Source organism: Lytechinus variegatus, chromosome 3, assembly GCF_018143015.1.
Source record: "Lytechinus variegatus isolate NC3 chromosome 3, Lvar_3.0, whole genome shotgun sequence".
Taxonomy (NCBI): Eukaryota; Metazoa; Echinodermata; class Echinoidea; order Temnopleuroida; family Toxopneustidae; genus Lytechinus; species Lytechinus variegatus.
Window position 1 is genome coordinate 73,474,465 of NC_054742.1, and position 27,144 is coordinate 73,501,608.

The 27,144-nt window shown below is 39.4% G+C and overlaps 1 protein-coding gene across 1 annotated transcript in view; it reads right to left on the minus strand.

Moving 5' to 3' along the window:
- Positions 1-3,380: 3,380 nt before the first annotated feature.
- The window catches only part of LOC121412152 (kinesin-like protein KIF23), a 58,511-nt gene continuing 34,747 nt past the window's right edge, over positions 3,381-27,144 (minus strand). The window contains exon 23 of the mRNA XM_041605058.1: positions 3,381-4,449. Within this exon, the coding sequence (XP_041460992.1) occupies positions 4,428-4,449 (22 nt within the window). The 3' untranslated portion in view covers positions 3,381-4,427. The remainder of the gene's footprint in view (positions 4,450-27,144) is intronic.

Below are 27,144 nucleotides of genomic sequence, written 5' to 3' on the forward strand. Positions count from 1 at the left end.
TGGTCTAACACCAGACACCATTAAGTAAAAATAGCATCGGTTTGATTCCCAAACTGGCTATGTTTCAATACTTCTCTGGTGTGGAAAGATTCCTTGCTGGTGTTAAATCAACATCGGAGTTTTTGCAGTGCCCCTCCGTCATTGTGTCTTTTATGTCTGTATAATTATATCCCGTTTTAAACTGAATGTAATTCAGCAGTTCGACTGCTATTTTCAGTAATTTTATTCACATAAATCATTGAATAATAAATTAATAAACCAAACTTTGAACATTTGTTATCCCAGTCGAATTTGTAAAATTGGCTTTTAACGAGTTCTCAGATTTGATCCTCCTGTCAAGTGCTTTAATGTAACACTTTATTTCAATTAATCATATTTAACATTCAAATGCTTGAAATTATGAAACTGAAGGGAAATTGACTGAAATTTATAAACAATAAATGTCATTAAATTTCGACAAGTGTGACTGGGGGAAGACTTTCCTTACAAAACCTTAAAAGTCAATAAAAAGAGAAAAATCAAACTAGCATAGTGCTGAAAATTTCATCAAAATCGGATGTAAAATAAGAAAGTTATGACACTTTAAAGTTTCACTTATTTTTCAGAAAACAGTGATATGCACAACTAGGTGAGTCAGTCGATGATGTCCATCACTCATTATTTCTTTAGTTTTTTATTGTTTGAATTATACAATATTTTATTTTTGTTATAGATTTGACAATAAGGACCAACTTGATTGAACAATATAGTATTATACAATGCTAATTCCACATGTTCCGGGAGGAATTAATCGTTGTATTACTTGACATTGAGAAAATTAGAATATTTCATATAATAACATACAAAAGAAATAGTGAGTGGATGACGTCATAGTCTCCTCGTTTGCATACCAGCCAGGATGTGCATATAACTGTTTTGTGAAATTAAGCGAAACTTTTAAATGTCATAACTTTCTTATTTTACATCCGATTTTGAAGAAATTTTCAGTGTTATGCTTGTTGGATATTTCTCTTTTTATTCAAATCAACTTTTTGTTGGGGTGGACTTGTCCTTTATTAACCAGTTTGAGCTAGTTTCTTTCGCTTTTTTCTGTTTAATTAGAACATGGGTGCTCTATTTTTATTTGTACTGTTTCACAACAACAATATTAATGGTAACAATATAAACTACAAAATTTCTTATAAAAAGGAACAGAAAAACAATAATAAAAATGAAAAAAAGAACTGAAGAAAAAAACAAACCACAACTGAACAAAAGATACTTACACATATTTTTAACAACTATAATGCTGCTTTATTCTATTTTATAAACTTGGAAGAGATAACACTTGAAAAAAGTAAATGCAAAATACATGATCAATCAAGGTATTTATTTAGAAGTTACAATATGCTTAATATCATATACATATGCACTGATCCTCGAACGAGCAAAGACTTTGTGGATTTCACTAATACTTCTTTTCAAATTAAGAATTTCTTTTCGTTCATACCACATTCTTTAAAATGATGCAAGTTTTGAAAGAAATTTAAAATATCATGATTCAGCATACATTCCCCCTGGACAGGCATATCTTCCTCTCTATGAATAATGCATAAAACAAACAAAAAAATTACACCCAAATGAAATAAAACATGATTTTATAATGGTAGTATTGTTTATTATTCCGCAATTCAAATACAATGCATCCTTACTAACAGTGTTCTGTTTACTCGTTAAATTTTGGGATTTGAAAATACCAATGAGAAAATGATTTCATATATGTTGTTTGATTACACTTAAATGTGTCTAAAACTCTAAATACATTAAAAAAAGGTAAATCCAAACTAGAATACAAATAATTTTTTCTCTTGATCAAATTTAACTTTTTTTTTTGGGGGGGGGGGGCGTTGTCACAAGATTAAGTCCTGGATACATGCCTTCTCATTCTGATTAAATTCATTTTACCAACAAAAAAGGGGCAAAATTTCATTTAAAAATTACCATACACCTGCTGAGCATAATGTTTCCATAAAGTTCTACATTTGCCGATGGCTAACTATGCAAAAATTTTCCAACAAAAGAAGCGGGAAATTTCTCAATTCATTATACACCTGCTCAACAAAATGTTTCCATGCGATTCTTGATTGCCCATGGCCAAATATGTTTCTCATAAATAGGTTTCATTGTGAAATGATATTAATAGAGCCTGGAGAGACAAGAAAACCACATAACGGGAGTGTTTCATCAACACTTTTATCCGACAAGTACATGTAGTCCGATCTGACATCTTTCATTGATTCTGATTGGCTGAGAGGCATTATTACCATGGCAACTGTTAGATAAAATGGTAGTTCTTGGATAAAACGTCCAATAAATTCTTTTCTGAAACGCTACCCAGGTTTTGGAGTAACACATGGGGAAAAAAGGAAGAGGCATTTGTCTGAAAAATAACAAGCTTTTAATTTTTCTTTTGGACACAAGCAATAGTTGTGATGTATTAATTAATGAGTTTGTAAATGGTTAAATGCGCAATGTTGCAAGAGTGAGGAAAAGATGCATAATATCCAGTGAGATATGGAGTGAGAATGTGGTTTAAAAAACATAATAAATCCTGCCTTTATTATTATCATTTACCTTGATTGAAAATCTCAGTAAGAATAAACGTCTTTTTATCTAAAAAAAAATCCCATTAATTTGGTCCTATCCACTTCCCCCTTTCACCGATGAGCAGCATAACCATTCTCAGATATAGATAAAAATCATTTAATATAACTATTGATACTGGTATTTACAACGTCAATACTATACTAATATTTTTCGAGTTAAATTAGATTTACATTTATCGACGAAGGAAAAGTAGGCAGGCAGTCCTCCATGTTTACATACAGATAAGATTTTTTAGCCTTAATTATTGTAACTTTCACTGAAATTTGATGGTTATTGGATGATGAGCCCTGTTTCCATGGTAGTTGCCACGATGGAAAAGTTATTGAGTATCGAAATGTGGAGTCATCAATTTTCCTTTTTTTGCATATCAGCGTTTTTGATACCATATTTTGGTAGAGCATGATGATAACCCCTAAAACCAAAATTTGGTGGGAAACGGTCCATAGGGCCCTAAGATATGACATCATGAATACAAAATTAGCCCCATTGAAGTCAATGTATTATTGGCCCGGTTCCTACCATTTAGAACCAGGCCAATTATACACCAATAATACGCTGTGAAATGCTAAAAAAAGGTTTTTTTGGGTGACGTCATCACTCCGGTACTCTATTATAGTTGCGACTCTTTATAGAATGGATTCCTGATTATCTAATGTTAAGGTTTGGTAGGATGTCTTCAACAAAATGAACAAAGATCTTTATGACCCATTGCTAACATATTTTTTCTGAACTAGCATAGCATCGGTATATAAATAATGATGGAATAATTCAATGTAATAGCATTCTTTCCCTTCTAAATGTATTTACAATCCCGGCAAAAACATGCGAACCAATCAAATCAAATACTAATATACTTCGAAAAGTGAGGGAGGGGGGGTCATTGATTCTTTGACCGGTGTTATTACATTTGCTATTTCTGATATTTAACAAAATATCTTTAATCATTCCCTTATCTCATCTTTTATCAGTTCTTATGTATCCTCTTCTTTTAGCTTTTCTTCCATCAATTATGCGTTTCCTTGTTTTTCTTTCTTTCAACTTCTCTTTTTCACTAACTTGCAATAAAAATAGATCATGCAAATTGTGTGAGATATTTCTGCTTCCTTTGAACCCACTGGACGAAGACGAGTATATCTATATGCCAAGGTTATCAGATGAAGCCATACACTTCTTTGCTATGCTAAAGCAGTGATGATGTCACAAAGGAAATCTGCAGCCTACCTAACTGACTGCTTAATTCTGAAAAATCTGCAAATCTATTCATATCAAAATGTCTGTATAAAACATATAATGCACAGGGTCAAGTTTGTGACATTAGTGGCTCTGATGCAAGCATTTCTGATTATATAATTACCTCTCACTTTTACATCGGGGGCCCGTTTCATAAAGGGCTACAACTTTGCCGTTATTGCAACTACCATGGTAACCTTGATTTTGATTGGCTGCTGAGCCCCGTTGCCATGGTAGTGGCGATAACGGCAAAGTTACAACAGTTATAACTCTTTATGAAATGGGCCCCTGTTTTATTAAGAGTTTTAAGGGGAATCCCCTTCATCCTGTAGTATTATTGCTGAGGTTTAGAAGCTGCCCCTGAAGATGGCTTCCAAATAATCTTGCAAGAAACTGGAGACTGTTTCATGGTTCATCTTGTCAGTGATTTTTCACTGACAAACTAGGACTCGGCCAATCACATGCAAGAACTTCAGTAGCTTTTAACAGTTGTCAATGAAATTCACCAACTACTTTGTTTCATGAAATGCTCCCCAGGCACATGGTGGAATTCAACGAGATTTCTTGTGCTTCCTGTAACGGATGAGAAATTAAAAAAAAAACAGAGAAAGAGGTATAGAGATGTTAATAATTATGATAACTACATGATCTAAAATAATCTTCAATAATAATAATAATAACAGACAGTTCTTGTATAGCGCATAACACATTATAATAACGTCTCTATGCGCTTCCAAAGGACTTGGATATTATTACCCTGGCTTTAGCCTCGCAGCCTTTTACAGCGCGCTGGCATTTCAAGGAATAAATTCCTGCCAGGTACCCATTTACCTCACCTGGGTTGAGTGCAGCACAATGTGGATAAATTTCTTGCTGAAGGAAACTACGCCATGGCTTGGATTTGAACCCACGACCCTCTGTTTCAAAGTCCGGAGACTAATCCACTGGGCCACAACGCACCACTCCACTTCAATACGCTAAATTATGATGTTGTTGTTGGGTGTTAAAACCTTGTATCTCAAAATTTAGAATAAGTGAGGACAGCTTAGAAGATGCTTGCTTTTAGATTTATGATAAACCTCGCTACCTCTTTTGCCAAGGTTCTCTCTAGAAATTAGGAGACGCATTTCACACATTATGAGGCTTCCACCATTACAACATTTCTAGAATAACACCTTTTCTGAGCTACTCTCAAACTATTCAAATCTTTAAGACGAGGTTTTAAAATACCAGATGTGATGCAATCAATGTAAAATGATACAATATTTAAGTGATGCATATTATTACTCCAGCTTTAGCACCGTCAGAGGGTGATTGAATATTCAAAGAATTCCATCATACCTGGGTATTATCATATGCTTGATTTTCTCAATTGATTGTACACTGTAGTCAATGCAATCAGTCGTAGAAAAATGTTCTACAATCATTGCTAAGCTTTGTGTTACGGGCCCCTGGTACCCATTCACATAAGAACCATTGCAGAAAGATTTGCGATCAAATTATTATATCAGAAATTATGTTTATTCAAAATGTGTCCACCCCAGAAAAATCTTGATTTGAAAAAATAGAGAAAAATCAAACTAGCATAACACTGAAAATTCATCAAAATTGCATGTAAAAAAGGAAAGTTATGACATTTTAAAATTTCACTTATTTTCACAAAACGGTGATATGCACAGCACAGCTCACTGAGATGCAGATGAGACAGTCGATGATGTCCCTCACCATTTCTCTAGATTTTCATTGTTTAAATTATACAATATTTCATTTTTTTTGCAGATTGACAATAAGGACCAACTTGTATTATACAATGCTAATTCAACATGTTTAGGGAGGAATTCATTGTTTCACTTGACAATGAGGAGAAAACTAGAGATGCTCGGCAGGTCGCGAGGCCGAGCACATGCATCCCTCGAACCCACCGCGTCATCCGTCATTGCGATATATAGAGCTCACATAGAAATTTGCCAATAAATACAATTATCATGGCTACAATGATCCTGCCCACATTTTGCCTGTTGGTACCAAATTTGATGACAATAATATGACGTAGCAGCGTGACTCTGCAGAACCTAAAGTATTGTCAAGTATCACCTGTTGGGAATACAATTATAGTAATTACACAATTAGAGTAGTGTGGATATATGTTTGTTTTCATTAATTGTTCATTGAACCATGAAATGATGAGTATTGTTGAAGAAACTCTTTCCCAAAATAACTCATCATATTTGATCATTTTTATCAATAGAAATTTATGTGTAAAAAATCAAATTATAGCAAATGTTGACTTGTGTTTATTTAACCGTGAAATGTAGCCAAAAAAGTTGTATCGTCCTTTAAAAAGTACCTTTTACAAGCCTTCTATTCTTTTTATGATAAGAATGTGGAATTTGTTCCAATAAAGTGGAATCAAAGTCATGATATTTAGCTGTGACTTTTGAAAAGTGACAATTTTGCCTTCTGGCAGTGCTCACTGAAGCATGACATAAAATACGTCCATAACATTTACTCAGAGGGTAGCTTATAAAAATACCTACACGCTCATGTAAAATAATATTAAAAACTCCCATTGGTTCGGGAATTATGGATGTTTGTTTAAGGGGGGACTTACTTTTTTTGTTGTGTATATATATTAAGTTCAATATCAAAAATGAAATTTTGATCTTTTTTATGCAGGGGTGGATCCATGAGGGGGCACATTTTCCCAAGGAAAAATTTGACAATTTTATCTTTAGATTTTTTTCATTTAATCTTCAGAGAGTGAAAAATCCATGCCAATATTTTCTTTCTTTTCTTCAAGAAGCATTGGCTTGATAAACAAACGATATTAAGGAGTTCTAATGTCAGTCTTAAACTTTGATAAAGAATCAATGAAGAGAATTATAATATAAAATTGTAATTCCTTTTTTGTGCGTTATTTATTTGTTGATTCTCTGAGGAAATTTGAACTTCACCTTTAAGAATATCATAGTACCCTCTTTGGCAAGGTTTGATCTACGGCAAGGCTCGACATTAGCGGTGGCCCGGTGGCCCGGGGCCACCAAAAATTCATCTCGGGCAACCATTATTGAAAAAATGTTAAGTTTTGGTGGCCCGAATCGGGCAACCAATAATTTTCAAAGTAGCGCAATTTTTCTCCTGATTTTGCATGCATTTATCAACCTTCTACAGTTAAAATTGCAAGCCAATTCGTCATGCGCCTTTTTTGTTAATCTACACACAAATACACACACACAAAGAGTGCATAGTCATGACAGTATGTAGGCCTACCGCTAGCATACAGTAACTATTATTCAGCCGGCCGTGCCGGCTGTCTGGCTGAGCTTTGCATGCGCATGCAGCTAGCTGTGCACGAGCAGACTATTCAGACCCAGGGAGCTGCGATACGAAATGTTACTGCTAAGAAATCTTCCCCAGAACTTTGGAAATCTACGTCAAAGTCACATTTTACACCAATGAAATGCCCTTCTACAGTCCATATTACTGAAACCTGATTAATTGCAAGCATTAAAAGGAGGAATTATGACCTCTCTTTTGACTCAAAAAGACCGATTTCCAAATGCATTAATACACATAGGTGAGTACATCACAGTCCCATATGTGCATTTGTATGTATGTTGATATTTGGTTTATTTCGAAGCTGTGTCTCTTTGAGCCAAAAATAAATAGGCCGCTCTTTCTTGTTTACAAATGACTTCGTAAACCATTCTTAAGGAAGTAAATACTTTTGGAAGGCATTTCATTGATATGACATGTGATTTTTTTTCCATCATTTTGTCAAATATAGGGAAGGAATTGTCTCACTGTTTTTTCCAGATAACTTTTGCCATTTTATTTTTTTCTTTCATTTTTTTTCAGTGATTAAACCATTTATACCCCTTCCCATTGAAAATACCTGATTAAAGAACATGTTACTACTGAATAATAATAATTTTTCCCATTTTTTGATAATTTTGTTTTATTTATTTTTCTTAAATTCTTTTTGTTTTTCTCAAAATTTTTTTTATGACCTGTTCTTTGTTTTTTCTTTCTTCATTTTTTCTTTTGTTTTATGCAAAGTAAAATAACAGCAAGCACGATTTATATACAAGATGTACAAAGAATAGTGGTACGTGTTAGTGATTGCAGAATATTTCAGTTTGTTTTATTCATTTTTAATTAATGTTTTTCTTTATATTTTTCGGGCCACCAAACTTTATAAGTGGGCCACCAAAAAAATTATTTGAAGGTTTTGGTGGCCCGAACGGGCCACCACCAAAAAAAGTTAATGTGGAGCCTTGTCTACGGTATACTGCCTAATACTCAGCAAAGGCCATATGAACTTCTACCTTACACATGTAGTCAATTCCAATCAGAAGCTCCAAGGATTATGAACTTTAGCCAAGAAAAGTGGTTTTATATCGAAATATATGCACCTTTTTTCAGTAGGGATCCCAACCAAAAAGTTTTTTTTTATAGATATTTTGAAAATGAAAATCCATATTTTATTGTTCTTAATAGACATGAAATGAAATACTAAAATAATTTGCATAAAAATGCCCATTTGGTTGTGGGTCCGACGGCCCTTTCATCACTGAATGCCAAACAGGGTAGCAGCAACTGCCATCTTTTAACATCTTTTGGTCTGATAATGCCCAGGGTTTGAACTCCCAACCTCCTGGGGCTTGTAACACATATACCGTGTTTACACATTGACTCGGCTCGGGGGTTGAACACGAGAGCCGTGCTCAACACGGCAATTTTATGCTGTGTAAACGCGATCAGAGTGATCCGCGAGCCGTGTCGAACACGGCTTTATCGATCCTACAAAATCGAAGGTTTCAACCCGCGACCCGAGTCAGACTCGGCAATTTTTTTGTGTGTAAACAGAAAGCCGTGTCGAACTCTCTTGACCTAGGTCACTGCGCGCGCTTTCACTTTTGGCATTGTTGTTGTCGCCCGTCGCAAGAGTCCCAAGCTTTCCAGCGTTTAATTTGCGACGTCATAATTCTTCTTCCGTTCGAGATCCGCGAGCCGTGTTGAACTCGCCTTTTTATATACACGTATGAACGCGATCTCTGATCCCTTCTTCGCAGTGTTCAACCCGGCTCGCGGATTCAACCCCCGAGCCGAGTCAATGTGTAAACACGGTAAAAGATTAGCAATGCTCGTGAGATGGACGCTCCACTAACTGAGCCAGCATACTGGTTGCACAATGATTACTTAATTGAAAAAATGTAGAATCACCTTCATGATCTTATGAAATTAAAGTTGAGCTCCCTTAAGGGTACAATTAGAATCCTATGTGCTGTAAAAAGAACTATATGTTATAATTTTTTTTTTTTCTACTCTCCAGGCACTAATTACTTGCTTGCTGCCAGTGCCGCAGCCCAGTTCTTGCTGGTCCCTGGGAAAAAATGGGGTTGGTGAAATGGCAATCGAGGGAAAATATCAATTACTTCTAGGAAGTGACAAGGCTTTACTGATATCTTTCCCTCAAATTAGAGAAATCTTAAATGCATTCAGACTTTCCGGTCTGGGATTTTAATTTTGTTTAAGGTATGAAATGAAAGCTTCAAGATTTGTGGAAGGATGTCTTTGCATATCGATGAGCTGTACATAATATGCATGGGACATTTGAGAGGAAGATACATGTAGAGGTTAAGGGTTGACACAAGTGCCCTCTATGGTCTACTCAGCCATTTGCTAATCAATATTAACTTTGTGTGTGTAGTAAGCAAAAAAAAAGCAAAAATTAAGAATATTAGATTAGGGTTGCTTGGTACATTGATATACATTGTTACCCCCAAATAATTGAACCCACCAGAAATGAACATATTCAAAGTGTTCAAGTTCTAAATAGATATCTAATTGTGAAGTCAGGTGATAAAATATTACATTCAATAAAGTTTGTTTCTCTAGGCTCGCTAAACATTAGATTTGTAGTGTTGTCTACAATCACCACTCAACATGAATGAGTGCACTTTGTGGTGGGGGTTAAACATTTAGGCACAACTGTATACAATATATATATTTTTTAAATTCTTCTTTTTATGAGGGGGTGGGATCCAATTGTAATCAAGAAACACATTATTGGCAAGTAGGATTAATTGGATTGTGGCAAACTGAACTATTTTAGCCTAAACATGATATTCAAAGGAGTGTTTTACACATTGCTTGTTAAGATTTAATTGGTACCATGGTCACCATTTAAATGACAAGTCCCCACCAAGAAGTGGATTTCCATAAGGGACAATCAAACAAGCACATTGATGAAAATTTCATTGAAATCGGATGAAAAATAGGAAATTCAAAGTACATGCACTTTAAAATTCAACCTATTTTTCGTATACCATTTAATCAATATGCACAGCACAACACAGTCACAGTGATTTGCAAATGAAAGAGTTGATGATGTTGCTACATGTATTATACGGATGTGTCATATGAAATATATTTGATAAAAATATGAGAAAACTAGAGAGGGAGAGAGAAATGGTGGAATAAGAGAAGAGGGAGAGAGAGAGAGAGAGGGGGGGGGGGGGGCTGACTGTAGGCAGGTCCCCAAAAAGTGGCTTATTTCATCCAAGTGATATTCATGACTAGAAATGAGCTTGATGTGGACCAAAACACCCCTTTTAATTCAGTCAATGCTGCTCTAAATATACATGTACTTGATTTTGGTATCATTGTATAGAAGAATCATTCTTTCAGGTCATAACCCGTGCTTGTTGTTTTGAAGCCTTATCCAGCCAATTAGAACTCTAAATTTTATGCTACTCCAACATTTTAGAAATCTCGTCTTATACCTTGGTGGGCAAAGTGTGATCTTGACCCGATTAAAAGGTGCTGCATATTAAGAGTGACATTGTGAGAAAGTACAGAAACTCAGGTTTGTGGTGATATAGACATCTTTGAGGCTCAAAATAAAAAAAAAGTTTTGCACAATTTGCAAAAGAAAACAGGAAGAAAATTAATTTCTTATGCACATTTAAAGGCCTGAATTTCACTCATTTATTAAAATATTGTATACAAAATAGATGACCAATATGAAAGAGTAACATTTACTCTGCCCAACTGTGCAAAGATATACAATTTGGTGGTCGAGATTGAGAGCAATATAGAGTTACAGAGAAGAGATGCCACTTAAGATTGATTTTAAAGTCTGAAAATCATCTAGAATGACCCTGCTCTGACATGAAAAGGGTGGCCTTCCTGAGAGTGAAAGAATATATATCTTGCTCACAGGCAAACGCAGGTGATTCGTGATTTCATTTAATACTACAATACATCATGGTCATACCCTACAACTCGGTACGTCTCATTGCTCCATAAACAGGTCTCTAACTATCAAAGCTAACAGAAATGAAAAAAAATAGCAATGCTAGATCACCAAACTAATCGCACTTCTCCGTGACATTTCATAAATTAGACAGTGCTCACTTCATTCAAAATCGTCATAAATAGTAGGGTAATTCAGGCGAAGAATTCAATCTTCTGAAACCAAGGCCACTAGAAGTAAATCCATGCTTTTTAATACCAACAAAGTACAAGTACATGTACTACAAAACTGCATGAGAGAGCGCGAAAGAGTGACCTGGTCAAAAGTTTGTAACAGCACAAAAAGTAATCGGAGAAAATAATATCTTAAGGTCCATGTTAATATAATGGCCATTGTGACCAATGAACTTTGACCTCATGACCTTAACCTAAATCAGATTATCATCCTTCCAATTTGCATAAAGATTGAAGATGATCCATCAAAGCAGTTATTTTGAACTATCATGAGAAGAAATTTTAATGTACATTTATGACTTCGATATCATGACCCCCAATATCAAACAAAATATTTGTTTAAAATCTCATATGCAACCGAATAATTCATACATGAACCTACATACAAACTTAGTGGACTCTCAAATAGGTCTTTAGTTTGCGTGAGACGATAATTCCAGGTTATTAATGTCAATGTGACCACGAAATCAATTATACAATCATTGTCCATCCAACATGAGCAGAGATCGAGGTTGATTCCATTCAAAACAGTGGTTGGTTTGTAAACTAAGGGTGACTGTTATTAGCAAAGAAAGAAACCTGAATTCACACAAATAATATTGCCGGGGAAACACATCCCTCAATTGTGGTTTACACACCCATAGGCAAAGCTGCTCATAAATGTACGATTAGTAAAAGAAAAGATATTTGGACGATGGATGCTTACCCATCCCTTAATTACCTGCAATTTACAAGCAGATTTAAAGGCGTCCATATATTACTTAATCTCGAACAAAAGACTGTGTTTAAGGAAAGTGGGAATGAGTTTCCTGTGACCAAATCAATTTTGACAAATATTTACCTTTGCATGAAAAAGCTTGAATCTACAAAGTTCACATTTCAATGTCAGCTGACAGAAATTTACACGATTGTGAGTCAGTCATAGCTTTACAAGTTGGCTCCATATGAAACAGTGCCCTGGAGAGTCTCTTGTAAACAGTCTAGTAAATTATACTCACAGGCCTGGGTGCCGTTTCATAAAGGTGTTCATAAGTTAAGAGCCACTTTAAGAATGACTGGTGATCCTTTCTTATGCGCTAAACCATTGCCAATTCAATATACATCTTACCGCAAGAAGGGATCACCAGTCGTTCTTAAAGTCGCTCTTAACTTACGAACAGATTTATGAAACACCCACCAGGTACATGTACATGTTTCGTAATAAGGCTGTTTGAAAATTCAGAGTGACTTTACGAACGACTGGTGATCATTTCGTAGGCGCCATTATCAACATCAATGAAAATGTGGGTGTATATCATTTGGCACAAGATCGAATCACCGGTCGTTCTTAAAGTCGCTCGTAACTTAATGAAACAGCTTAATGAAACACCCTGAAAATGAAAATAAAAAGTCCTGTGTCAATCAAAAAGTTTGATTAACTGCTCGTGTATCATTTTTAATTTCAAAATGATTATTTCCTTTTCGTCTTAGCATGGACCCTGCTACTACTACATAGGGTCCATGATCTTAGGCATCTCTCTCTCTCCCAGTGGTGTGTATTTCTTTTTTTTCATAGACAACACCTCTGGCACAACGTCCTCAATGATCAACAAAAGACTACTTTCCAAAGGCACTTCCTAATCACTTACAGAAAAGTTGATTGAGATATTAGTGGAATGGAAGCAGTACATGTTGTAGATGCACACAATTCATACAAAGCCAAACATTCAGGAGGATTTGTTTTCCTTAAATTATTAGTCACCACCTCTTGCTTTATCGAGATATGGCATGTGAGATGGCCAACACGTTCCTCTGTTTCTTTGGGGGGGTTGGACATCTAAAAATCTCTCTTGAGGTTACCAACATCTTGAAGGTACATGTAACAGCAAAAATGGTATGCTGTAAAATTGGGTATTGGTTTTATTTCCCGACGATCCCCTAGATTTCTTCCAAGCCTACAGGCATCAAAGAAGGATGATGAAATATATTCTATGTAAAGCATGCTCATTCCTACACATTTATCATTTTGAAATTTAAAAAGAAATCTTTCATCTTGGACATCTCTCTCTCTCTGACAACGTTCTCATTATACTTTCTAAAACTAGTTTACTGGAAATCAGTTCAGGAAAGCAATTTTGAAGATCGCTTCGCTAGCGTTCCCATTTTATCAGCCAAAGTGGCTTAAAAATTAGTGAGTCCCAACCTATTGCTAATCAAGATAGAGCATGTGAGATGGCCAACACGTTCCTTTGTTTCCTGGGAGGGGGGGGGTCGGATGTCTTAAAATCCATCTTGAGGATACCAACTTCTTGAAGGTGACAGCGAAAATGGTATGCAGTAAAAATTGGTAAATGGTTTTATTTCCTGATGATCCCCTAGATTTCTTCCAAGCTTATGGGTATTAAAGGATGATGAAATATATTCAACATGTATTAAAGCATGCTCAATCCTACACATTTTTCATTTTGAAAAAAAAAATCATCTTGGGCATCTCTCTTTAAAACGGCACTCCCTAATCACAAATAGGAAAGTTGATCGAGATAAGTGGAATGGAATTAGCAGGTATTGGTCCTTGATTCACACAATTCACACAAAGCCCTACCTTCAGGTGTTTTTTTCCCTTGAAAATTATTAAAATTCCACCTCTTGCTAATCAAGATATGGCATGTGAGGTGGCCAACACGTTCCTCTGTTTCCTTGGTGGGTTGGACATCTAAAAATCCATCTTAAGATCACAAACTTCTTGAAGTTAATAGAGAAAAATATGATATGCTGCAAAATTGGTTAATGGTTTTATCTCCCGACAATCCCCTAGATTTCTTCCAAGCCTACAGGCATTAAAGAAGGATGTTGAAATCTATTCTATGTAAGCATGATCAATTCTACAGAGTCATATTTTTCAGATTTGCAATTTCAGATTAGGAATGTTCAGATCAAAGGATGAACTGGGCATTTGTGAAGGAAAATTGAGCTTAGCCATTTCTTATCCTTCTAGTGTTAGCTCCATTAATATTTTATTTGTAACTTAATGACACACGTGAACACAATTGTGTGAAAATGTGGGTGGGCAGTGCTCTATAGATTAATAAAAAGGCATCTCCTAAACTTTTCTTTTTCTATCTTTGTATTATTGAGAATCTCATTTTCCGTACAACCTGCTGTCAAAGATTCCCTTTTTATCCTATTCAATTTGTAATCGTAATAAAGATTAAGGAAGTTCCACATATAATGAAATCCATGTCATTTTCACCAAATTTTGCACAGTTTTACTTTAGCACCTAAATATTCCAAATATGCAAAGATTAACGTGGATTCATGTGCTTTATTTTTTCCTATCAAACTTTGAAGTTCGCCCATTTGAAAGGTCTTGAGATATACGCAATAAAAATAATTTTCCAAATTTTTTTAGACCCGAAAAGATCACAACCTTGAGTTTGAATCTCTATTACTCAGTCAAAATGATAAATCCATCTAAATTTCACAAAATTTTTCATCATAGTTCAGAATTTAAAAAAAAATCCACTCATAGTCATTGATTTTTGTTTGCACTTTCAATCTTGAAAATAAGGTGTGAAAGATGACTATAACATATCTCACAAATTTGAAAGTCACTTTAACAAATTTAAGAAGTACAATAAATGCTACACTTCATTAAAAACCCATGTCATTTGTGAGAAAGGTATACTAAAGAGGTGTGAACATAAAAAAAAAAACACTGGGAGTTCATGAGCTTGTTTTCAAACTTATCAGCAATTTTGTTAGAGCAAATGTGCTTTCAAAAACACAAAACCGCATCAAATGGTTTGTATCTACATGAGGAGACATACTACGCCATCATCCATTTTAATCAAACCCAAGGTTGATTCATCATACTTCAGAGCAGTGCAGAGTAAAGTATTGGGGGGGGGAGGGGGGGCTTCATGGTCTGGTGGTTAAGACTCTCATCTTTCAATCTGTGAAGGAAGTGGGTTCGATTCCCAATCATGGCAGGTTTTCCTTCAGCAAGAAATTTACCCCCATTTTGCTGCACTCAACCCAGGTGAGGTAAATGGATACCAGCAGGAAGAAATTCTTCAAAAAGCTGTACACACCGGAATCGATAGGCTAGCTTATTAGCGGGTAATATAGGAGCGCCTTGAGCACCTAGCAAGGTGGATACGTGCACTATACAAATCCTTTATTGTAATTTATTATTATTATTCTGAAGAGATAAAAATAACTAATTTTGAACCTAACCATTTTCATTCTTCATTTTGTTATTGAACATGCCCCCATCCCCCCCCTCACCAACACATAAGTATGATAGGATGAATCGGAAGTGGAGCAGAATAAAAAAAAATAAAAAGTAGATGATAGAATATGAAAATACTTACCTGATTTTCTTATTTACGAGATAACTCATACATCTACTTGATTTGCTAGTTCAGCCCTCTGGACTGCCATACCCGAATAGAACTCCCAAGGATTTAAAAAGCGCGAGAGCGCGCCCTCTCCCGTTCAGGCTTACTACCCATGATCACCGCGCAACTAGCGTCCATCTTCCTCACCTTTCGCAAGCCCATACGTTGAAACATGTTGCTACGCAAGGCGGAGGGTCGGTGGGAGGGTATCAAGTAGATGTATGAGTTATCTCGTAAATAAGAAAATCAGGTAAGTATTTTCATAATTTACTTCAATAACTCCATACATCTACTTGATTTGCTAGACCAGCACGGACTCAAACCGTAGGGAGGCAAGTTTTCAATTGTAAGCCTAAGAAAATTTTAAAAGAAAAAAACAAAAACAACGAAATTTAGGGAGAGGGGGAAAAAGCCGCAGCTGCTTTAAGCGCCGAAGCAGCAAATCTCGCCTCGCTGGACGGAATGTCCTTCAAGTAGAAAGAAGTGAAGGAGTTAGTTGAGCGCCAAAAGGCGGCCCTCAAAAATGTCCTCGAGAGGAATGCCCTGTATACTCAGGAATACTAAGTATCATGGGCCCTCGGCCTAGTGTCAGGAGAACAACATCACCTGCTGACTAGAGCGTAAGAATCGAAATTTGTTGAAAATTTCAACAAGAATCGTGATCGGAAAACTGAAGCTTTTAAGGCTCAGTAAGTGATCAATCGACCAATCTGAGAAGGCGAGATATCTCAGAACCCCTACCGAAATTTAAGCGTGCCGCTTGCTAGTAACTAGCATGCGACTAGCAGGGCACTCGCTTAATAAGCGAGTGCATGCTAGCGAACAGTCCCTGCTCGCTAAAAGATCGCTTAACTATTACTCTGCACGCATATCACACGCTTATTAAGCTAACCGCATGCTAGTTACTAGCATGCCGCAAGCTTGCGCAAGCTAGTCGTACGCTTCCCGCAAGCTTGGAAATTTCTGTAGGGGAAGCCTCCGCGTGGGAGAAAGCGCCCAGAATTCGATATCTGTCTCAAATGCGTGAGGGCAGAAATCTGCAGAATTCTGATAGAGAGCTGTGGTAAAAAGTTACTAGCGGTCCGAAGGGGACCAGGAACGACGGAGAGTAGGGATTTAGGAAGAAAACCACTCGTAAGGCAGACAAGGGTCGAGAAAGCGACTGAGTGCCATCCTGTTAATAAGGAATGCCGCGGACATGTTGCCTATGTAGAATAGAGCAGTCTGGTCAAAACAGCTCAACCGGGCGTGTCAGGGATACAGCGCGGTACACATCACGACAAAAGTGTGTTAGACCGAGTGATCGAGAGAGAACTCAGGATCCCCTTTCTCCCATACTGATTGAAGCACCCATCTGAGGGTGCAGTGCCCGCGGTGGAAGAGGTGGCTTGGCTCAAGCCACCATCGCCGAGAGAGCCCGTGAGGCTAGGCTGCGATGGCTGTCCGCTGGGCGGGGGAATCCCGAGCAGCAGCAAGTGTACGCCAGAGGGAGCTGGCGAAAAAAAATCTGTCACGATATTACGTGTAAACGACCATCAAGAGATGCTCTAAACGAACAGACATCGCCAGATATGATACCTCAACCGTTACATTCCCAACGGAATCGAATGAGGTAGCAACGGCCCTGTCCTATCAAGTTAGGGACGGAAACTGGCTAAGAGTGTCGAAGTCCTCGCTTGAAGAAACAAGCGAAGGAGACTTGAGGAAGTAATCACAAAATTTCCATCAGTCTGCGGTGAGAACCAGTTGTTTATGAAAACAGTCACAAGGCCTGTTTCTCAGGTGATCGTAAGAGCGAGCACCGCCGGCGCCGGTTGCGGCAGCGTGGAACAGTCCGATATCGGTAAGATAAGGAGCTCCAAAAAGCGGGGGGGGGGGGGGGGCGGCAAAAATGACGCCCTAAGCAGCGGGGGATGAGAATCTAAATTTCTAAAAGAAGAACTCCAGTGAAGTAAATCACTTACATGGAGAGGCTCATCCACAGTCGGCCCGGGAGAAGGCGGGTCGTAGTGATCGTGGTTAGGAAGGCATAAGCATACATCCATCCACTGTTACATCATCCTCGGTCGTGCGGTGACCCTGGCCACATGCCTTGCATGGAAGGAGGATGAAAGCAGCATGCGGGGCGACTCGAGTGTGCCGTGAAAAAATTTCTAAGAAAGAAGCCGATTCGACTAACGGGCACGGTAAAGACATCCACCGTAGACCACTCCGCACAAGGAGGGAGCGGCGGAGACGCCCGCAAGATTGACCCACATAGAGGGCAGTCTATAAGATAGACAGTTAGGGCTCGACCGATGGTCTGGCGGTGTACAGTTTGGTGTGAACTCGCCGACCCGGTACGGTGGGTGTGCCCAGAAAGTAGGCATAGAATGCCGACAGAGAATCCTGGGGCTTTAAACAAGTTTGAACGCACGTACATAGCCAACAATCTCATGAGATGTACGGCGGTTACTTTCCTCCGAGATGATGTTTACCCACCGGGAAAGACTCGGGGAACAGCTGTGAATGTCAACAGGAGGGATATCTAGCATATGAAAAGCTGATTCCTTCCACGTATTCGGTGCGGGTGCTGCCGGCGGTGTCCGGGGGGACGACCGGTGATGGCAGCTCGGGCAGGGTTCGTACGAGCCGCCCGAATACGAGACAAATAGGTTAACATAACCATAATGCACCGGGTGGTGAAGGCATAGCGATTATTAAGCACAGGAGAACTTTTAATCGCCGTGACATTCAGATCCGATATACATACTCATAAGCTCGGAGAGCTATGAGATAGTGAGACATACCGCTGAGCGGTGATGGTGCTCATATCAGAGTCGCCCTCTCTTCAGCGGCGATCGCTGGAGAACGGGTGTCTGTACTATAGCCCTGACTCTGGCGTTGCAAGGGTAGGAGCTAAGTAAGACAGGGCACCCTTACTTTCGAATAGAAAGTGAGGTTCAGGCCAGAAAAGCGACGGTCCCGTCGCCTGGGCGGACGGTCCGCGGACGTGATAGGTTGTCCTCTCAAAGCAGCCAAACATTCTCACGAGAGAAGTGCGGCATGCGGTATGTAAGAGATTCATACCTCCAATCTACGGGCCCGCTTAGGGGGAAGAATGGAGAGAGTTACCGCTGAAGGAGTCGTCGCCGTATGTGAGCTTGACGTAGAGGGCGAATTCGGGAGTACCTGCATAATAATCGCCCCCCCCCCCTGCCTCTGCCTTCTCGCTAGCCTCGAGAGGCTTGAAAATTTCGAGACGGCCGCGCGGAGCCTGGCGCTTCCGGGCAGCAGCAGAGCGGGGGTGGGTTACACCCACGGAGCTGGCGGCTTCCTCGTCGTAGGAGCCGCCTCGTCTAGAGCGACCCCGTCACTCTCCGAGACCCCCAATTCGGCCGATTGAGCTCGGAGCGCCTGAAGAGGCGGGGCGAGAAAATATGGACTCCCTTGCTTCATCAATACCCCCGCTCGGAGGGTAGATGTGAGGTAGATACTTGTCAAGCAGCGCCTGAGCGCTTACTGAAAAGTCGCCCGCGGGATAGGGGTTGTCCTCGTAAAGGGAGTCTCGCTCTATGGACTGAACCGGGAGGTTGTCCAGTAAGCGCCGGGGTGGCCCCGCGTGTCGGCTGGGACACGTGCTCTGAGATCGACGAAAATGCTGGAAAGCACACGCGATCTTGGGGCACCCGGTTAGTCGGTGCACTGGCTGGCGATTTAACAGAATCGCTCGAGGATTTCCCGGGTGTCTGGTGGTTATTGCCCACTTGTCTCGCTTGATGCTCAGGGGCATCAGCGGGGTGAGTAGACGTCGAGGGTGGGGTGAACCCGCACTACTCGAAAGCAGAATGTAGCAGCATGAATAGCTGTGACATCTGACCACCGACACAAGGGTCTGAAGGAGGGACGCCCATGGCAACAGGGCTGGCGGACCTCACCTTCGACCTCTTCTTCTTCGCGGCCTCCGCCGGTGTGGCCGGGGCAGAAGAAGGCACAAGAGGCACGGGTGATTTCTTACGATTTGCCGCCCCTGGCAGGGCGGCCGTCAACAACGAAACTTCACCCGAATCTGACGGGGTCAGATTGTGGTCACAGTCTGATGTGTGACGCCTCTCGCGGTAGCAGAATGTAGCAGCATGAATAGCTGTAACATCTGACCACCGACACAAGGGTCTGAAGGAGGAACGCCCATGGCAGCAGGGCTGGCCAACCTCTCCTTCGACCTCTTCTTCTTCTTCTCTTTCTGCGGGCTCCGCCGGCGTGGCCGGGGCAGAAGAAGGCATGAGAGGCACGGGTGATTTCTTACGATTTGCCGCCCCTGGCAGGGCGGCCGCCGACAATGAAACTTCACCCGAATCTGACGGGGTCAGATTGTGGTCACAGCCCGATGTGTGACGCCTCTCGCGGTAGCAGAATAACAGCACATAACATCTATGCACAGTAGACATCTGTGGCCACCGATAAGAGGGTCTGAAGGAGGAATGCCCATGGCAACAGGGCTGGCCGACCTCTCCTTCGACCTCTTCTTCTTCTTCTTATTTTGCGGGCTCCGCCGGCGTGGCCGGAGCAGAAGAAGGCACAAGAGGCACGGGTGATCTCTTACGATTTGCCGCCCCTGGCAGGGCGGCCGCCAACAACGAAACTTCACCGAATCTGACGGGGTCTGATTGTGGTCACGATCAGATTGTGGTTACAGTCTGTGTGACGCCTCTCGCGGTCAGGGGCTGGGCGATCTCTCCCGATGCTGTCAACGGAGGACGACTTATACGGCAGAGATCCTGACCTGTGCCGGGGGGAGAGAACCGCACTCTCCCTCCGGACTTCTGGTGACCCGGTAGCCGGTGGGTCGCATAGCCCTATGGGTGCTGCGGCGGCAGGACCTAGTTTAGGCTTGGAAGCCTTGGCTACCACTTTTTCCTTTGTCCGAGACCGTGGCACCACAGTCTCGGCCTTCCTTCTCTTAGCATCCGACCGCAAATTCGGAATGCTGATCGACGCACCCTCATACTCACCGCCGCTGGGCGCTCACCGCGGCGTCCCTCCTGCTCGCCTGGAGGCGGCCGACTTCTGTAACTTGCAATCGGGACGGTCCCCGTGGAGGGCACCAGGTCCTCTGGGGCTGTGTTAGTCCCATTCAAAGATACCTCTCTCTACCCTGAAAAAGGAAAAACAAGAATTTTTCTTTTTCTTTTTTTTTTTTTTTTTTTTTTACAAGATCTCGCTTAGATTAAAAGTGGAGACCGGAGTGGTCTTTCCCTCCTCCTAAAAGGAGTTTGTTTGAGCAAACAGAACAAAACAAGAGGGGAGGGGTAGGGAGGAAGAAGAACCTAAGAATAGTTAGGTATCTGCCTGTAAGAAAATAAAAAGGAGATCGGAGACTTTGAAAAAAGAAACTCCTACAAGGTTCCCCTACTATATTCTCTTTTTTGTGCCCGAAGGAAAAATTCGAAACAAAAATTCAAAAATGAATGCAAGTTCAGAAGAGAACGAAGTTTCCACCTGCGAAGAAACACAAAAACAAGCATTTCAGAGCAGGAAGAAAAGGGATTGAGAGACAAATAATTCCAGATAAGAGAAATTTTACGATAATTTCCAAGAGGAAAAAGAAAAAAAAAAAAAAAAAAAAAAAAAAAAAAAAGTAACCTCCTGTGGAAAGGTAAAGAAATTCAGAACAGGAGGAAGGAGGAACGTCTCTAGTAACGATTCCAAGAGGAAGAACGACACAGTAAATCCTCAAAGGGAATCGTAGAGCCCGCCTGTCGAAATAAAAAAATATATAAGACTAGGAGGGAAGAGGGAATTGAACGAAGAAAACAATTCCGGGACAGGTCAAAAAAATTCTAACAGGAAGGAGACCCCACCTGTAAAGAACAAAAATTTTTTTTTTTTTTTTTTTTTTTAGGGGGGATTGAATAACCAAACAATCATCAGGTATAATTGCGTAAGCCGAATTAAACAATCCCCGAAGCGTCTGTGAATAAAATATTAATCAAGAATTTTATTCAGAACAGAAAGGAAAAGGAATTGAGCTTAGGATCCGCCTGTGAATAAAATATCAATCAAGAAATTTATTCAGAACAGAAGGAAAAGGAATTGAGCTTTAAGATCCGCCTGTGAATAAAATATCAATCAAGAAATTTATTCAGAACAGAAGGAAAAAGGAATTGAGCTTTAAGATCCGCCTGTGAATAAAATATCAATTAAGAAATTTATTCAGAACAGAAAGGGAAGAGAATTGAAGAATTAATCAATCAATAATCAATCGAAAATCTTAATAATTCAATTCCAGAAAGCAAGGAAGGAACAGAGTTGAAGATCCCAACCTGCAAAAAGAAATAACAATAACACCCTCGACAACAAAGTGTAGAGGCTGTCTAGAAATTAATTCAAAAACGGCACCAAAAGCCACCACGCTTTGAACGTGAAGAACAATAACCATGACAGGTGGTGAAGGCTTGCTGCCACGTAGGCAGGCCAAGCCCGGTGCCTCGCGAACGCGCTAGCGATGCGGCGCGACGAGAACTCAAACGTTAGAAAAACAATATAAGTGTCACCAAAAACACGTCTAAAAAGTCACGCCAAGTGTAAATTCTGAACACAATCTTACACACAAATGGAAAGATTGAAATTAAAAGGGAGAATGCACCACAGATAAGCGAAAATAATATACCAAAGCTCAAAAAGATTTGAGCTCTTAGGAGACTTATCTGAGCACGTCTTGACAGGTGGCTTGCCGAAAGCAAAAGAGGAAGATGGACGCTAGTTGCGCGGTGATCATGGGTAGTAAGCCTGAACGGGAGAGGGCGCGCTCGCGCTTTTTAAATCCTTGGGAGTTCTATTCGGGTATGGCAGTCCAGAGGGCTGAACTAGCAAATCAAGTAGATGTATGGAGTTATTGAAGTAAATTAAAAAAAATACAGAAGCTAAAAGAAGGGGAAGGAAGAAAACGAAAAAGAAGGTGAACGAGAAAAAGAGAAGGACAGTAAAAGGAAAACTAGAAGAGAATGGAGAAGTTTAAGAATAAAAGAAAATGAAGAGGTGTGTTCACTCCAGACAGAGTTGAAACAAGTGGGGGAAGAAAAAGAGGGAAAGAATTTCAATTGCTACAACAGAACACAGTTCAAAGAACAAAAAAGCAAGAGCAAATCATAATAATAATAATACATAGAATTCACAGTGTCTTTTCCATTTTTACTAAATGCTCAAGACACTTAGAAGAGAGCAAAACATTAAAGAGAAGTAAAGAAGAATAGCACAAGAAAAGGTACATTATAAACAAGGAAAAATGTGTCTTCAAACCTAGTACCTGCTGGTGCCCTAAAGGAAACTAAAAAGCAGATGTAGATGAAAAAAGAAATATTAGAAAGGGGGGGAGAAAATGAAAAGGGAATAGGAACAAAAAAGAAGCGACAGGTGAATGACAAAGAGAAGAATTCAAAAAAGAGATAAAAAGAAAAGAGAATTAGCAAAAGAAGAAAAGGAGCAGAAGGCAAAAATGAAGAAAAAAGTACAGACAGAGATGAGCAACATAAGAAAAAGTGGAGTTAAGGCTTGCTACAACAGTTCAACCCATAGTGTAATTACATTCTCCTGACCCAGATACTTCTATGGGTGCATGGGAATACCCTTTTGTAAACAGGGTGGAGTCATCGAGAAAGAGGGTACCAGATCGTCAACGTGACGTAGCGTACACGTTCTTGAGAGGTTCGATACACAGGAATGGTGCTCTATAAATGCACTTCTCCCCAGAGTAGCGAGCCCATAAGTGGTTCAATCACAGCAAGCACTCTGTGTCTAAAAGCTGCCCTAACAATAAATTACATATTAAGGGTGGATGAGAACCTTGAAACTAATTGAAAGCATACATGTATAAAACAGAAAAATCAAAGAAACAAATCAATAAGTTCGAGAAAAATTGGGTGAACAATAAGAACATATAAAGCATTTATATGCCAAAAATGCAAATGCTATGGACTCAATAAGCATGTATCACAAGTAGGAAACTTTCCCTTATGATGGAGAAAATTACCCAAAAGCCATTCTTTTTGTCTCACCTGCATAGCAGAGCGAGACTATAGACACCACTTCTCTGACGGCAGCGGCATCAACATTGAGATCTTAACCAAGATTAAGTTTTTGAAATGTCATCATAACTTTGCAAGTGTATCCATAGATAGAGTTCATGAAACATAGACATACCAGTACACTGTAGGAGCAATCAAGTATCAGTGAACAACCTGCCTGAGTTTTAGGTCACATGACCAAGGTCAAAGCACATTTAAGGTCAATGAACTTTGACCATGGCATGTTGGAGTATTTGTTTAATTGCCATCAAAACTTAATGGATCTTTTTCATGAAACGTTTAGGCCTTAGTATCACTGATCGTTTTGCACAGGTCTTTAATAGGTCACACGATCAAGGTCAAAGTCGGCCCTGCTGCTATATTGAATCACATGATGCAGGCAAGACTACCAGCTCTAGGTGTTCCACTCGTTTACTCATTGTGATGAAAGTACTACAAACTCTTTGTCTACCAAAACCTGGGCCCCGTCTGACAAAGAGTTGCGACATATTGAAATCAAACTGCGATTGACATGAATGAAAATGTCATGAAATTTAAATGCATTTTTTATTTCAAGCACATTTAGAGTTCATCCAATATCACAATAATATCAAAGTTTAAAAATATTTATCATCAATTATCCTTTACACTTTCTTGGAACATACACTCTCCTAGCACGATTAACATGACGTGGAAAATATGTATGCAATCTACATTGATCAACAATCAATTATTCAAAATAATCGGTAAACATTTACCATTCCACAAAGAACACTACACCACTTTTTTTTTCCTTCATTTGGTTTACAGCTTGTAAATTAGACAGTTTGATGTGACTGAAGTGGGAAATAATTTCATCAGTGGAAGTAAAATGCAGGCAAAACATCCCCAATGTGATTAGAGAGAAAACGTTTTATCTGATTAATTCATTATGTTAGAAAAATGGCGAAATGGCATTACAACTCGCTCGGAGTCAGATAACGATTCACCCTCCCCCAAAGCCCTAAGAATATGCAGTAGGGCCACAGTTGTTGAACAATTTATACCTCGGTCACATTTGCTCTATGGCGGCCGTACTCCAAGTCGAAAACAGTCGTTTTAACATTTTTTTGTATCAGCTACATTTAGGTGGTTTGAATTAAAATGAATAAAACGGCTGTTTTCGACTCGCCGTACGGCCACGGTAGAGCAAATGTAACTGAGGTACGAGTTTAAAATGTGGCATAGGGATGGGGTTTGGTATTAGGCTTGCGATTGGGTCCAATACATGTAGTGCAATGTAGCTGGGAGGTAAATCAGGAAATATCGTGGGGGAAAAAAGATTTTGTCACCGATTATCGGAGAGGCTGTGTGGTTGAAGAGGTTGCTATAGAGACAGCATGCCCTTCAGAGGTGCTTTGTGAAGAGTCTTCTTGAGGGTGATATTTCACCAACAAGCTTGCCGTCAGCCAATGAGATTCAAGGATTTCAGTAGCTTATAGCATCAGGTTACTACTTGAGTTAATACCACTGAAAATGTCCGGCATAAAACACTTCCCTGATGCCCCCCCCCCTCCGTCCTCCCTTTTTTTACTCATGACAACAGGACACACAGAAAATGCTTTATCAGGTCTTACCATCCATACTTAAAACAATTAATCTGTAAACAGTAATTGGTTATTGGCCAATCGTGTCTCTCCCAACATAACAATGTCACCAAAATGGACCAGCTATCCCATCTAGACGACTATCCAGACAAATACTCAATACGGCTACAAGTGCAATGCTATCTAGTACAGTGACTACAGTCACACTTGTGAAATCAACACCAAACTGACAAAACACCCACCAAGTAACAGACCACTGGTTGGGTTGGAGTGTGACTGTATATTAGCATGAGACATGATCATATGTATGGAATCTTTTACTTTGCATCCAATGGTAACCACATGTACCATGGTAACAATGCTCCTCAGCCAATCAAAATCAAGGATTCCATGAAAGATACCATTGGATGGCAAAGTTACTATAATGGTTCTTTTATGCAACAGGGTCCAAAAGTAATATTGTGATCAGGGTGCTACCTAAGCACTTGCCCGATTGCCCGGGGCAAGTAAAAATTAGAGTCGGGCAAGTGTTTTGAAAAGACCAAAACTATTTGCCAGAATTGGGAAGGCAAAATTTTTAGTGGAATAACCAAAATTCGGGTCGATATTTTCGATCGTAATTTTAGTCATAGCGGGCAAGATAAAATCAATTTGGAAAAAGTCATGCAATAACAAGGTACATCAGTTCATGTCAAAAGAGAGAAAAGAAGTTCAATGGTTTATAAAACCACAATACTTTCTTTTGAAGAGGTAAAACTTTTTTTAAAAGGATTTTTTTCGGGCAAGTGAAATTGATTTTGGGGCAAGTATATTCCAACTATTTAAAATTTTATTTGCCCAACCGAGAAAGTGCTTCTAAAAAGTTATGTAGCATCCTGATTGTGATTCAACATGTAGATATGGGATAATTAAATGAGCACAGGGAAGGGAGGGGGGGATGTCTAAATTTCTTTCAACCACCCCTCGGACCTGATGAGTCTGGTTTCAAGGATCACCTTGGTACTGTTTCAGGAAGCAATTTGTCAGTTATTGTCATTCATCCTTGTATCTGACTGGCTGAGAGCAACTTTGCCAATGAAATTTACCAGCAAGATGTTGGATGAAATGCTCCCTGATAACCAAGTTGGGTAGTAGCAAACAACCTCCCTTCCCCCACCCACTTTCCCTACATGTATGTACAAGAATGCCTTGCCCTACTTCATCATTTATTATGATTTTTTGTGCATTTTGTGCTAATTTCTAATCATTCCAATCTTGTAAATATGTAATTATATTAATTTCAATGAAATATAAAAAAGAAGAGAGAATCATTTCGTATATTTCAATGAAATATAAAAAAGAAGAGAGAATCATTTCGTAACATTTGAAGAGGACTTGATTTCGAATTATTTTTTTTTATTTATGGCTCCCTTGAGAGGTAATTTTCTCTGCAGATCTGACTGCATTTCTTTGCTCACAAATGGAGTCGAGACTATGCCTACAGTAGGTGAGGCCTATTTGAGTCAAGGCCAAGTCAACTGCTATCCTATCGCCACAGGCAAAGTACTTGTAAATGACGCATTATTGGCAAGAGACTGAAACTTTAACTGCCTGTTTCCATGGAAACCGTAGGGTGGTTTAGTTAAACATTGCAGGGACTCGGAGTAGACGATGACAACGTAAGTGACTGACATGCACTTTCTAACACTGTTCAATGGCGCATGATTGCCGCACAACAACAAAAACAAGTCCTGAATCAGCTCGTTCAAAAGAAAATGATTGAACAGA